Genomic DNA, 15,456 nt, shown 5'->3' on the forward strand with positions numbered 1-15,456 from the left:
GTAGCTTTTTGCCTCCGCGCCTTGCCAATGTTGCGCGCCAGTGAAGAAGCACATTTTGGTTGTTGAGTTCTTTTAAATGGCTGTTTACATGCGCACGTTTACATCATCCGCCACAACAAAAGAAAAAGAGGCTGTGAATAACACAGAGGGATGCGGGAACTTTTTATTTCTTTTCAGGCATCGCCACAATGCATTTGCAACCAGAAAGAGGACAAGCACAAGAGAAAAACGGATTGTTTATTTTCGCGTGTCGGCCATTTTGAACACCTGTCAATGGATGTTAAAATATTTCAGATGCAACGCCATCGTGCTTAGCGGCGAACTGATTAATGTTAATTGAAGGTTTGGAAAGGATGCAGAATAGTTTTTTTTTTTGTACATGGAGGGCAGGGGGTTATTTTTGAATCATATTAGGAATTTTCAAATGACAAAAAATGGCTGATTGTGAGTTGTTTGTTTTTGTGTACCGCCAATGTACTGTTTAGGGTCACACACCTGCCAATCACAATTCCCACAATGACTGTTTATGCGGGTGGGGGAGGGGGTTTCAAACGCCCTCCCTCCCCCAGCCTCTAATGTCACTTTTGAGTCATTGGCAAGTAGTGAAAATTCCCTTTTCGCCCTTTGTGTTAAAAGTGGACCCCTCAGCCCTATCAAAACACCCCCGCAAACACACACACACACACAATTTATTGATCTTTTAATACATGATGTGATCAATGTGTTTCCATGCTGTGAACGAATCCTGCCTTCTGAGCGAGAGTTTGCCATCCATATTTTGACAAAAAGTTGGCAATGCTGTTGTGTACATGCTACCCGTATGTGGGTGTTTAGGTGGGTGTTGTGTGTGGGTATTTGGTGTGGGTGTGGGTGAGCGCTATGACCTCTACTGCTGAGTGATGTGCTCACCGGTGTGAACACTTGAGAACCAATAAACACTCTGCCCTATTTTTTACTCTACACATCCGACTGCTGCTCTTTGTCTCATCAATGTTAATTCATTTTGATGCTTTACTAATGTTTTTCTTTCTAGTTTGATATAATATTTAACTGCCGGGGTGGATGCATTGCATTTGACCAGTGCAATAAATATTGTGAAATTAAGATGGATTGAAGATGAATTTTTCCGCTTTTTTTTTTAAACATACGTTTACAATTTTACAACAGCAAATGTTAAATTATTTATACTTTTTTTTAAATGAATGTTCAGATTTTATAAAATGTTTATAATGAAAACCACATTTTAGAAACTTCTTAAATGGAGTTTAAAGGACAACCGACGCCTTCGGACAAGTTGTGTCCATAATTTGTAAAGTCACTTCAAATGACTTCCACTGAGCGCATTTTACGAGAATTCCACCGCATATAGGAAGACTTGTTTTTGAATTGGTGACGTCACGTCAGGAACGCCCCTGACCGAGAAAGCGACACAATGCATTTTGGGTATTTTGTTTGGTCTGAAAACTTCGTGTTGATCCGTGTTGATGGCGAAATTAGAAGGAAAACACATAAATAACACCATGGTGAATCGTTATGTGTTGCACCAAGACTACTATTTGATACTAGTTGACACAAATTCCCAGCAGACAAATCAGCCCATTTCCAACGAAGCTTGGGCGCCATCTTGTGCATTTTCTGGGACGCTACATTGGAGTCCAGACGCCTCAAAATGATGAAAGGACTTCTTTAATCGATTGCAAACAGTTATGCTTTCCTCTTCGGAACTATTTGAATCATATTCATAACTGGATGAGTTACAAGAAAGCATCTTCTCCGAATCAGAAGCCATTCCTTTGATTCTAGAGCAAGGCAAGATGTCCTGGCGTGACGTCACGAACAAGGGGGCGGGACCTTCTGGAACTGAACCTTTCTGAGGTCATTTTGAATTTGAAGTAGTTTTGGGACACTTTAAGTCATTTTTATTGGTGTTTTGCATTTAACTAAAAATATCAGCGTGCGCGTTTTGCATATTTTAGATGATATAAAACGTTTTTCTGGTGTCAGCTATGAAACAAAAAATGGTGTTGGTTGTCCTTTAAATTGTCAGCAACGATTCAGCTTTTTTTAAATTCAATAATTATTATGCAATTTGACACCACTGCAACCTACCAACAATAACAATTATTTTTTGTCATGTATTTATATGATTAGGGACTCTGTTTGACAGAATTCACTAACATTGTCGTGTTTTTGACAAAAATCAATACATACCGTTAAAGCAACACTGACATTTTAAGTGTATTTTCTTAACATATTCTGAAGAGATTTCTTGTGAATAAAGGGGATCATCAGTTTTCCCGATTAACCTGTTTTTTTTTTTAACTGAACATCAAATTGGAGGAAAATTGTGAAGAGTATTTCCTAATAAAAATCGTATAACTACATTGTTGCTTGTTCTGTAGCCACAAACGGACATCAGTCTTCTTGTGTCGGTCCGAAGCCCGGATAAATACAGAGCGTTGTATCAGGAAGAGCATCCGACGTGAAAGCTTGGCCAAAACAAACGGATCAATGCTTTAAAGATGGAGGACACTAATTTGCTGTGGTGACCCCTTGAAGGGAAAAGCCGAAAGGAAGATTATTATTATTATTATTATTATTATTATTATTATTATTATTATTATTATTATTATTATTATTATTAAGCATTATAGTTTCGCAATACAAGTTACTTTCATCTTCCTTTCATAACTGCTGTGAAATGTAAATTTCTTCACTGCGAGACTAATAAAGGTAAAGCCAATCCAAGCATAATATTCATAAATTATTTATTTAGAAATTCCATTAGGGGATTCATTTCAAGAATATTTATTTTTAGAAATATATAAAACCGTTCTCAAAATGCCAAGATGACGATGGTCATGAATAAAATCCGAGGTTTCTCAAACGTCTCGTGCTAAATGCCCATACTCTTGGTCCAACAGCGCTCCCTAGTGGCAGGAAGGGAAAAAAAGCAGCAACTGTATCCGAAGTGGACGGCAACGAGCATCACAGAACCGACAGCAACCGGAGAACCAAACCGTAACCAACTAAAGGGCCGCCCCGTGCAACACCGACTGACCGACACATCTTCCCCGGGAGTGGAGTTGCTTTTTTAGCATTTTTAATTACTCAATTCGCCCCTTCCGAAAAACAGCGGACAGCGTATGGAAGCGAGGTGAGAACATGAACGATGACGTTAGCTCGCTAACTAGCTTAGCTTGTAGCTTCCACAAGCCAGGTGCATCTCTCCAGAAGAGCAACACAAGTTAGCCAAAAGAAATGACGTCGTTAGCTTTAAACGGGACATTTATTAATCACACGGTAACTGTTTACCACTTTGCATTGAAATATATAAAGCCGTTCAATACGTACAAACAACATTGGAGTCATGAAAGAGCAATTGTGTGTGTGTGGACGATGACGACGAGGAGGAGGAGAAAAGCCTGCGTGGCTTTCTCATTCACTCAAGGTAAGATGTATTAAATATTCGTATCAAAGAAGAGTATGCTCATCTATCCACATATAATAATGAATGAATAATAATAATAATAATAATAATGAATCTCCTACTACGTACTTCCTAAAATCCTACTATGGATCTCTTAAAGGACATTGGGAGGAATTTGTTTCCGAACTGACATCAGAAAATGTTTTATAGCATCTAAAATTTTATAGCATCAAAACACCAATAAAAATGAGCTAAAGTGTCTCAAAACTACTTCATAATGACCCTGGAAATCGCAAGTTTCAGAAGGTCCCGCCCCCTTGTTCGTGACGTCACGCCAAGACGTCTTGCATTGCTCTAGAATCAAAACAATGGCTTCAGATTCGGAGAAGATGCTTTCTTGTTCTTCATCCAGTTATGAATATGACTCAAATAGTTCTGAAGAGGAACACATAAATGTTTGCAATCGATTAAAGAATTTTATTCCGTGTCATTTTGAGGCAAACGGGCGGGGGGAACGTCTCACCCAAAAAGAGGCAATAAAATGGCCACCGAGCTGTGAGGAATGAATCAGCCCGTTTCCACATGCTGATACATTGCTTCCATGGAGCTTGGACTCCCTGTGCTGGCGGCTTTTGGATGTAACACACGGTTTTCCAAAAAACAGTACAGCAAAATACGTTGACGTGATGGAAAGATGCCACAATGCGTCTTTTTTTACGGTCAGGAGGCGGTCCTTTTCTGACGTCGCGTGAGTACTCGTCACCAACTCAAAAACAAGACTTCCTGAATGTTCAGCGCGAGTCTTAAAACGTAAAATATAGCTATATGCGGTGGAATCTTATTAAAATACGCCCAGTAGAAGTCATTTGAAGCCATTTTACAAATTATGGACACAACTTGTCGGGAGGCACGACGCTGTCAGTGGTGTGGTTTCAATTAGGGCACGCTGTTGACATGCCGATGTCTCCCGGGGGCGCCCGAAGAAAATCAATGACGTGGATTTGCCAATTTTCCCACTCTGTCCCCGTAGGCGACCGCCATTTTGCCGGCGGGGGGGCGACGGCGCGGCAAGGCTGAAGCTGTGAGGCTGCGGAGATGAAGCTGAAGCAGCGCGTGGTCCTCCTGTGCGCCGTGCTCCTCCTACTGGGCCTGGTCAAGATCTTCCTGCTGGATGACGGCGAAGGATCGGCGGCCGGCAGGCGAGATCTCAGGGCCTTTCGCAAGGTCACTCGCCGGTTCGCGAAAAACACCCCCTCAACCCCACCGCGCCGCCCTCATCATAAATGTACCGTTTAGATGGAAGCCGGCCTGACGTTGGCGCGAGACGCCCGCCTCGTGCACACCTTGCAGTCGCCGTGGGAGATCGCCAGCATGTGGGCGGGGCCTCGAGAGGTGTACCCGGAAGAGGCGCCCGAGTTGGCTGCCGTGCTGTGCGCCCTGAGCCAAGCCCGCATCGAGCGCGCCGACGTGGGCTACAAGGGTACCCAGCTCAAGGCTTTACTGGTGCTGGATGGGGGGCAGAAGGTGGTCTTCAAACCTAAGAGGTTAGTGGCATCATCCAGGGCTCTGATTGATCACTTTAGTTTCTCTTTTTTTTCAACTGCATTTTTTAATAATAATAATAATAATACATTGCATTAATAGGCATCGTTCAAATATGTGAAGGTCACTTTACAGTCAGATGATAGGATTTTTTTTGCGGGTGAGCGGCAGCTACACGCGCCCGCGTTCACTCAACCCGGAAGTAACTCAAATAGATAGAAAGCTAGCTAGCTAGCCAGCTAATAGATATATAGGTAGATAGCTAATAGATCACCAACACATAGCTAGTTAGCAGCTAGATAGCAGCTATGTAGCTATCTTGCTAGATAGCAGCTATATAGCTATGTAGCTGCTATCTAGCTAGATAGCAGCTGGATAGCAGCTATGTAGCTATCTAGCTGCTATCTAGCTGATATCTAGCTGCTATCTAGCTATCTATTGGTTATCTATTAATATTAATACATTTCCTTTCAAAACTGTCGAGGACACTTTAGTCACAGGATATATTTTCTGCGGGTGAGCAGTGGCAGCCACACGCGCCAACGTTCACTCAACCCGGAAGTCACATAAAGTTAAAAAGAAACCAAAAAACGAAATAACAAATAACATGACAAGACAAAGACACACAGAGTCATTCGTGTGGCTGCCGCTGCTCACCCGCAGTAATATATCCTGTGACTGTAAACTGTCCTTGAGAGTTTTGAAAGGCGCTTATAAATGAAATTAAGCTAAATGTTGAAAGCAAAAGCTGTCTATCCAATAGCTCGCTAGCAGCTAGATAGATAGCCAGCTAGATAGCTAGCTAGATAGCTAATAGATGCTAAAAAGTCTGATTGTTGTATTGTCTTTGAATAACCTCCGCATTTTTTTCCTCTGTGCTTCTTATGACATGAATTATGAATTATTATAATTATCTTTCTCTTGGCTTTATTATGACTTAGCATTTTCTCTTTAGCTTCTTTTTTGCTGTTTATCAGCACTTATTTGCTGTCTTATCACGGCCGCGTGTTTTCCTTTTGGCTTCTGATCACGGAGACATTTTGAATTCGGCTTATCGTTGGCATATTTTCAATTTGAACGGTTATCGTTACTATTTTCCCGATTTTCTGACTAGCATTTTAGTTCTATGGTTACGGTTGCTCTCTTTATTTCACCGATTGGATTGGATTCGCTTTTATTAGTCTCGCAGTGGAGAAGTTTACATTTCATAGCAGCAAAGTTATGGAAGAAAGTGGAAAGGAAAGGAAGAAGTAGAAAAAAACAAAACACAAGAACTGCTGTAAAGGCAGCCACTCTCGCGGCGCCATCTTGAAGTCAAAATAACAGAATGATATGACAACACAAAGATAGTCATTCCATCTTGAGCACTTTTGCCACCCTCTTGAAGCAGTCCTTGATGAAACAGGTGCGGATCGAAGCGTCCTTTTCACCAATGGATCAGGGACGTCACGGTGAAACGTGCACATCTGCCACGAGATAAATGTTGAAAGCAAACACAAAGCTGTATCATCCAATGACGAAAAGAGATTGTCTCACATCTCCCCGTCCCACGTAAATCCGCTTCAATTCCAAGCCGCGACAAGCTGTAGCATCCATTGACGGAAAGAGATCGTCACACACAAATGCTGCCCTATACAGGCGCAAAAAAAAAGCACAATCGCCTCGGACTGTCATGTCGGTGTCGTGACAGTCAAATGACACCGACATTCCTCCCAATCAAAAACGGTGCTGGCATATTCGTGCTGCCGAAAAGGCGCAAAGTCTCCTCCTTGATGAATGTCGTCATGGTGATCGTCGCAAACTTTGTTTTATCCATCCTATGCCGACTAACATTTTAGCTCCCTAGTTTATGATTGACAGTTTTCACTGTGACGTTATTTTTATGGATTAATTTTTTTGTTCTGTCGCTCAGATACAGTCGCGACTACGTGGTGGAAGGGGAGCCGTACGCCGGTTACGACCGTCACAACGCCGAGGTGGCCGCTTTTCACCTGGACAGGTGCGTCTCTCCGTTGGATCTTATCGTCACGGCAACAACCGCGATCACCTCACATCTTATAGGATCCTGGGTTTTCGGAGAGCGCCCCTAGTGGTGGGACGCCACGTGAACTTGCGCACGGAAATCAAACCGGTTGCCAGCGAGCAACTCCTCAGCACCTTCCTGAGCCAAGGTAACAACACGTGCTTCTACGGGAAGTGTTACTACTGCCGGGAGAGCAAGCCGGCGTGCGGCCAGGGCGACGTCATGGAGGGATCTTTGACGCTGTGGCTTCCCGACGTGTGGCCGCTGCAAAAGCACCGACACCCCTGGGGGCGAACCTACCGAGAGGGCAAGCTTGCCAGGTGGGCTTTTGAAAAAACAACAACACACACAAAGGGACACTTTGGAGTGAACGCTGGCGCGTGTGGCTGCCGCCGCTCACCCGCAGAAAAACTATCCTGTGACTGTAAAGTGACCTTGAGAGTTTTGAATGGCGCTTAGAAATGAAATGTATTATTATTATTAATTATAATATTTTCAATTATATTAATAATAATAATTATTATTATTATATTTATAATATTTTTAATATTATTATAATATTTTAATTTTTAATAATATTACAATATTAATTTTAATATTTTGGGTTGAGTGAACGCTGGCGCGTGTGGCTGCCGCCGCTCACCCACAAAAAAACTTTATCCTGTGACTGTAAAGTGACCTTGAGAGTTTTGAAAGGCGCTTATCAATGAAATGTATTATTATTATTATTATTAATAATAATATTTTTAATTATATTAATACCAATAATAGTAATAATAATAATAATTATTATTATATTTATAATATTTTTAATATAATAATATATTTATAATATTTTTAATATAATAATAATAATAAATTTCATTTATAAGCGCCATTCAAAACTCTCAAGGTCACTTTACAGTCATAGGATAGAGTTTTTCTGTGGGTGAGCGGCGGCAGCCACAAGCGCCAGCGTTCACTCATCCTGGAAGGAACTCAAAAAGATAGAAAGCTAGCTAGCCGGCTAATAGTTAGCTAATCCGGGTTGAGTGAACGCTGGCGCGTGTGGCTGCCGCCGCTCACCCACAGAAAAAATCTATCCTGTGACTGCAAAGTGACCTTGAGAGTTTTGAAAGGCGCTTATAAATGAAATTAATATTATTATTATTAATATTTTTAATTATATTAATACTAATAATAGTAATAATAATAATAATTATTATTATTATTATATTTATAATATTTTTAATATAATAATATATAATATTTTTAATATAATAATAATACATTTCATTTATAAGCGCCTTTCAAAACTCTCAAGGTCACTTTACAGTCACAGGATAGAGTTTTCCTGTGGGTGAGCGGCGGCAGCCACAAGCGCCAGCGTTCACTCATCCTGGAAGGAACTCAAATAGATAAAAAGCTAGCCATCCAGCTAATAGATAGCTAGCTAAATAGCCAGACAGCCATATAGCTAATAGATAGCTAGCTAGATAGCCAACCAGACAGCTAATAAATAACAGATAGATAGCTAGATCGCTTATATATATATATAAATATATAGAATATATAAATTATATAAATATAAATATATACATTTCCAAATATAAGAAATCAAGGCTTTTGTGTGCGCCTTAAACACCGGAAAATGCAGCACTCATTGTATAATTCATTGTTGTTCTTTGCTAGGTGGGAGTACGACGAAAGCTACTGCTCCGCGGTTAAGAAAATGGCGCCGTACAACGCCGGACCGCGTTTACTGGACGTCATCGACACGGCCGTCTTTGATTATCTTATCGGGAACGCCGACCGCCATCATTACGAGAGTTTCCAGGACGACGGTGGCGCCAGCATGCTCATCCTGCTGGACAACGCTAAGAGGTTAGCGCCCGCTAACCCATTCGACGGCGTCCTATCTGACTGACCTCATTTGTCTTGACAGCTTCGGCAATCCCGCGTTGGATGAGCGTAGCATCCTAGCGCCGCTCTACCAGTGCTGCATGTGAGTACGCTTTTGCTTGTCCTATTTTTCTAATCAACCCCCCCCAAAAATAGAAAGATTAAAATCAATACGCCACCACGGTTTTGGACAGGATCCGTGTGTCCACCTGGAACCGGCTCAACCTTTTGCAGGGCGGCGCTCTAAGTGCCGCCATGCGGCAGGCGTTGGCCTTCGACCCCATCCGACCCGTCCTGACAGAGCCGCATTTGGCCGCTCTGGATCGACGCCTGGTCGCCATCATGGCCGTCGTCAAGCAGTGCACCGAGACCCACGGCACGGAGAATACGTTGGTGGAGGACCGCATGAACCTGCAGCACTCCTGATTTGGGGGTAGGGGGGGGGGGGGGGGGGGGCGGGGTTTAGAAGGTGGAACTCACCTCTTTGCTTGATTATTTTTTTCCGTCTTGGTGGACATAAGGGACTTGTTAGCGAGAAACTCAGAGGAAGGGGGAAATGTGGCGACCAGTCGCCATGTCAGTGGTGACTAAAAAAAAAAGATAAATATTTAAATGAAATACCATAGACACACTTCATGTGTTAATAATAATAATAATAATAATAATGATGCTGAATTTTGTGTGTATGTGTGCGTGTGTTTGTATGACTAGTCTTGTGAGGACCACTAACATTTTATACCATCCGTAGTGAGGACATTTTTGACAAGTGAGGACATTTTGGCCGGTCCTCACAAAGTTTTCATTCTAAAGGCTTCTAGGGGGTCTATATATGCATCCGTTAAGGCACAGGTGTCAAAGTCAAGGCCCGCGGGCCAAATCCGGCCCGCCACATCATTTTTTTCGGCCCGCGAAAGCAAATTAAACTTGTTAAATTCCATGATGATTGCTAAAATCTGAGCCAAAATTTCATATTTTTGGATGTCAACCACAATAAAAGTCATTATTCTTGACTTCAGATTTGAAAATGAGTTATTCATTAATGTGCTGTGTGCTCTATATGTAATATTTGAAGGGATTTAAACATTCTAATGGGTTCCCCAAATTCATAACGGCCCGCGAGAGGAAACCATAACTACAATGTGGCCCGCGGCAAAAAATGACTTTGACACCCCTGCGTTAAAGTTTCAGAGAGGTCCTCACAAATTCAGCCAAAATGATTTTTTTGGGTGTGTATTTTCATTTCACCCGGATACACACACTTTTTTTACTCACTGTGTGTGTTTGTGTGTGCACATGGTTAATGAGAGGAAAAAGTTCATACCACAAAAAGTAAAAAAATGATATTTTAACCAAATTCACTACAGGGCTGAGGACTTTGAATGTAGCCATTCAGAATCCTGCTGTTATTTCAGTTTTAAGTCCACTTTTTATTTATTTGTTTTTAAAGAAGTTGAAGTGGGAAATGGGGTGACATTTAGTGTTCAAATGTAACACTAGTTATTCTCTAAATTTATCAGCAACGGTGCTCCTCACTACTTATCTAGAGTTATCCGGACCTCACAAAACCATTGAAACAGGTGTGTGTGTGTGTGTGTGTGTGTGTGTGTGTGTGTGTGTGTGTGTGTGTGTGTGTGTGTGTGTGTGTGAGAGAGAATGAGAGGAAAGTCGCCATACTGTGCCGTTAAAAGCTACTGACATCACAGACTTGAACAGTGAAGGGGGGGGGGGCAGGGGGCTCATCTTCAAAATTAAACTAAACATTCATTTCATCTGTCTGTTGTTTGGCTATTTTTTTTTGGGGGGGGGGGGGGGTGTGGGGGATATTTGAACATATTCAACACGCAGTACAACATGGAAGTGCTACAAATAAGTACAAAAACAGACTCATCTCAAAAAAAGGTTATGAAAAATTTCCAATATCTGTGTATAGTTATAAACGTTTAACTATTTACAGTAAAACGACAAGTATGATTTGATGACCACACAAGCAATGATAAATTAAAATTTGTGAAAGTAACAAGCAGCCTCCAGGTACAGTGATACCTCAGCCTACGAACTCAATTGGTTCCCAGAAAGTGTGTGTAAGGCAAAATGTTCGTCTGCCAAACATTTATTTCCCATAGGAAACCATTACAAATGCGAATAATCCGTTCCCAAGTTACAATAAAACAAATTTCTACCAAATAAGCCTTAAAACTACACAAAATATACCTTATTTTATGTATAATAAATGTGCTATTGTATTGTAATTAAAGAAATAAACTACCATATAATAAAGTCATTTTATTTACCTTTGTAATGGTCGTTGATGTAGTTGCCTCTTGATGATATCCGAGTGAAGTTGCCGTGCTTTCTCTGCGATAATACCCTCACTCACAATGTCCCCTGCTAGCTGCTTTTCGTTAATCCAAATCGACAGTTTTTCAACCTATTCTATTGCCTGAGACCGTTGCTTAGACAACACAGAAACACCCTTAGCAACACGTAGCAATGGTCGACTTAGCATACTGGTTCTGAGACGCTAAGTAACACAAGCGCACTACTCGCCCGTGTTTCTCGACCGTAATTTTCTTTTGTGTCCTCTTTGGCTGAACACTAGCCTGTGGTTTTCGGTCCCATAATAGCAAATGTACTCCACTCGATAACAAACCACATCTGCACTCAAAGAAAAGTGGGTCCGCCAGCCACCGTGGCGCTGTTCGACCGTGTGGTTTGGTGTTCTCCCGCCGAAAACTAGTCCGCCAGCTACCCTGGCTCTCCGTGTGTTTTGGTTCGTTTGCCGAAAAGTTTGTAATCTAAGGCGTTCGTAAGATGAGGTATCACTGTAAAAGTTTTAGTTAGTCTTTAGCAAATAGATTTTACATTTACACACACACACACACACACACACACACACACACACACACACACACACACACACACACACACACACACACACACACACATATATGCTCCTCAGTTTTTTTTGTTGCTTAAATTAATTTACTACCAAAAGAATAAAGGTATAATCATATGTAAAACGAATTATTAATGAAAAAATATACAATGTAAATTCTTCTGAAAATACTCAACATGGAGTGCTACAAAAAATAAAATATAAAGTAAAAAAACAAAGATCAATCTCGAAACAAGGTCAACCAAAAAAATTCCAATCTTTTATGTATGTTTACATACTTTTAATTACTTACAGTAAAACAACACAAGTAAGCTTTATCTAATGAAGCTAACTATTTACTGTTCTTAACTGTGTGACGTGACGTAGCTTATTTCCATCTATCAATCTTTGAAGTGTCAATTCGAAAGCGGTTTTTTGGAATGTATTTGTGTCACCTCTGTATGTGTGTCACTCTCTGGTTTCTTCATCTGCGGAAGTTAGTTAAACATTACTGAAAACTTCTATGAATGCCAAAGTGAGCGTATATTCACGTGGGTCAATTTCGCTTCTGCCTGACACGCAATGATGTAATAATTAGCCTGTTTGTCTCCATAAACATGTGGGTACTAGTGATGTGTCGTTTGCGAACGAACCGGCTCTTGAAGCTGGCTCTCTGAAATGATCGACTAGTGGCTCTTATTAGGGAGCCACTAGAGGCGCCGACTTTTTTCCCCCTCTTCGGTTAAAGCTGCATGTGATTGTTCAACATCCGTGGACAAAAGACGGGCGAGGGTATTATACACACTCACACATACAAGAAAACGCAAGCACAAAGTGTACAGTGATACCTCGATTTACGAACTTCTTGGCTAACGAACTTTTCGTTTTACGAATGTTAAATTCCCAAGAATTTAATCTTGGCAAACGAACAATTTTTCGGGAGACACACGGAGCACCACAATGAGTGATGTGTCGTTCGCCCGTTCTCCTAACAAGGAAATGGCAGCCGACTTTTTTGTCCTCTATTCCCCACCCCCAGTCTTCGGTTAAAGCCACACGTGATTGGTCAAGAACGCAGCGGGGTGGGGGGGGGGTTACAGAAACACTGAGCTGCAAATAAAAAAAGATAGGCAGACAACAGTGAGAGTGACAAAATAGAGAGAAAACAGAGTGAAATTTGGACTTGTTTCAAATTTATTGATAGTGCAGACGCAGAGTGTAGACTGCAAGGTTAAAATTCCCATCAATCAGGCTCCGCAAATAACCCACACAAGAAATCTGTACACTTGCTGCAAAAAGCTATCAACCCAGCTAAACAGAACACAATTGATGAGGAACTAGTTTGTCATCCATTGACGATTTCAAGGATAGCCACGGATGGTTCAAGAACTTTAAGTGTTGTACAGGGATTCATAGTGTCATTCGTCATGGTGAAGCAGCCAGTTCTGACGATAAAGCAGCCAAAGCCTACCAGGAATCATTCCCCAAGATGGTGGAAGAAGAAGGCGACGTTCCTCATCAAGTGTTTAATGCTGATGAAACCAGCCACTCCATTCCATCAAGCCATCAATGAACATCACAAAGGTAAATAAAACGACTTTATTACACAGTACAGTTTATTTCTTTAATTACAATACCATAGCACATTTATTATACATAAAATAAGGTATATTTTGTGTAGTTTTAAGGCTTATTTAGTAGAAAATTATGTTTTATGGAGACCTGGGAACGGATTATTCTCATTTTAATGGTTTCCTATGGGAAATCAATTTTTGGGATACACACTTTTCGCCTGACACACTCTATCTGGGAACCAATTAAATTCGTAAGCCAAGGTATCACTGTAGTTGAATGTGTAAGTAAAACAAATATATAAAGACATAAAATAAATACGATAAACCATAAAGAACACACAATACCATGCAAGTAGAAATAATACGGAAAAAAACACGCGCATATGCAAAGTACTTTTCTTTCCCCGCCTTTTTTGTGACGCGTTTATAAAAAAATGGGTTTTCTGCAATCTCAATTGTTTTGTTTTTTTTAAATCAAATGCATTTAATTTTGTGCTAATTTATAATATGGCGACAGTTTTCAATAGCCTTTAACAAGTTTGTCAGTTGCCAAACAGGTTTGGATCAAACATACTTGAGCTACCTCTGTGTCACCCAGTACTGTAATGGCTTTGATGGCATACAAATTATTAGCTTATATATTTCTAAGATGTTATGAACGAGCTGTCCAAGTTTCTGTAGACTTTTAAAAAATACCCTGGCCTGAGTGGAAGTGTTTGTCCAGTCATTTCGGGCACAAGGCCAATAATAACATAGGGTCTGCTTTTCAATGGGAATCTGTGTGGTGCCAAAGCAAAGCATATTTGATGCAAAAATTCCACTGGGGCTCGCTGGTCCAAGTATCGGTATACAAAAATTCATTTTTTAAATGGCAATCATACCGCAACTTATTAATAACATCAACAATAAGCTTTGTTAGGAGTGAACAAGATAAACTGGTTCGATAAAATAAGATTGACGGATGGGCGGAGAGATGGAAAAAAACAAGAACCGGATTCCTGAAAAAAAACTAAAACAAAAAAAAACAATAGCAATTGTACCGTTTCCTTCCACTTAACCTTTCAAAATGAAATAATAATAATAATAAATTTATAAAAATAATACATTTCATTTATGTTTCCTTTCAAAACTCAGACACTTTACAGCAACAACAATAATAATAAAAAAACACAACACTAATAATAATATCAATAAAAATAATACAAACAACAGCTTTAGCTGTTGTTAAAGCACTATATAAATCGAGATGTACTGTATTGTACAAATAATAATAATAATAATAATTACAAAAGACCAGTAACATTAACAATTATCAAACAAATGTAAAAGACAAATAAATTTACGCTTATTACGTTGCTATTGCAAGCAATACATTGCACAGAAACAAAAAATTTAAAAAATCACGAATGGATTTCCGTAACGATTAACTTCAAGGCCAGCTCAAAGGTTGCTACATGAGTAGAATGCTGAGTGTGACGAAACAAGCTTATTTTACATTGAACGGTGGGGTAAATTAATCAATCAAACTATTTCAAAAGCGCCTAAAATATTATAACATACAAGCAATTAAAATAGAATGACAACTTCTAAATCGATCTTTTTTTGCCGCTCTTCCGCAAAGTAACGACGTCATTTGGGGGCGACTATGTGGAGGGGGGTTAGGGAGAGGTTTCCATTAATTTCCTTATTGTAGTCAGTCCGCGGACTGTGTACTGCCACACAAAACGTCGCAATGACGTTAACTTCACTTCCTACAATTTAATGAACCGTTTTTGAGATGGAATGTATATTTGCGATAAATTAAAAACAGCGGGAACCCCCGCTCTTGCTTTGAATTTGGTTTGACCTTATAAAGGGGCTGTTCGGAATCGGAAACCAAGTGATGAAACCAAGCTAGCACACGTCACCTCGACGAAAACTTCTCACGAGGCCCGACAGGTGTGGGCGGTGACGTTAAATTGCGGACATGGCGTAAAACGTAAAAAAAAAAAAAAAAAAAAAAAAACGAAAGTGGGAGGACGTTTCTCTCGACCGCTTGCTGAGATATCGTCTTTGGTAAACACGTTTGGACTGAACGCGACCCTGAGAGTGAAAGTTTTATAGGAGACGCCATCGTCGCCTTATTTCTGTT

General features: G+C 40.5%; 1 protein-coding gene across 2 annotated transcripts; it reads left to right on the plus strand.

The window, feature by feature from the left end:
- The first annotated feature begins 2,953 nt into the window (after positions 1-2,953).
- On the plus strand, positions 2,954-10,632 carry fam20b (FAM20B glycosaminoglycan xylosylkinase). Of its 2 annotated transcripts, none has more exons than XM_089001231.1 (8): positions 2,954-3,157; positions 4,461-4,654; positions 4,727-4,974; positions 6,885-6,971; positions 7,034-7,315; positions 8,667-8,858; positions 8,920-8,979; positions 9,071-10,631. In XM_089001231.1, exons 2-8 carry the CDS (start codon positions 4,526-4,528, stop codon positions 9,300-9,302), a joined length of 1,230 nt encoding a protein of 409 aa, XP_088857357.1. In that variant the 5' UTR covers positions 2,954-3,157; positions 4,461-4,525; the 3' UTR covers positions 9,303-10,631. The 2 variants fall into 2 exon arrangements, with proteins under 2 accessions (XP_088857357.1, XP_088857358.1); XM_089001232.1 differs by lacking the exon at positions 2,954-3,157 and adding an exon at positions 3,304-3,451 and having other exon boundaries at positions 9,071-10,632.
- The last annotated feature ends 4,824 nt before the right edge of the window (positions 10,633-15,456 follow it).

This window comes from Hippocampus bargibanti, linkage group LG07 (genome assembly GCF_051943395.1).
Source record: "Hippocampus bargibanti isolate YZ-2025 linkage group LG07, ASM5194339v1, whole genome shotgun sequence".
NCBI lineage: Eukaryota > Metazoa > Chordata > Actinopteri > Syngnathiformes > Syngnathidae > Hippocampus > Hippocampus bargibanti.

Coding starts and splice junctions, on each gene's coding strand:
- fam20b (XM_089001231.1), top strand. CDS start 4,526: ATGAAGCTGAAGCAGCGCGTGGTCCTCCTGTGCGCCGTGCTCCTCCTA. Junction 4,975..6,884: donor GTGGTCTTCAAACCTAAGAG/GTTAGTGGCATC, acceptor TCTGTCGCTCAG/ATACAGTCGCGACTACGTGG. Junction 8,859..8,919: donor CTGCTGGACAACGCTAAGAG/GTTAGCGCCCGC, acceptor TTGTCTTGACAG/CTTCGGCAATCCCGCGTTGG.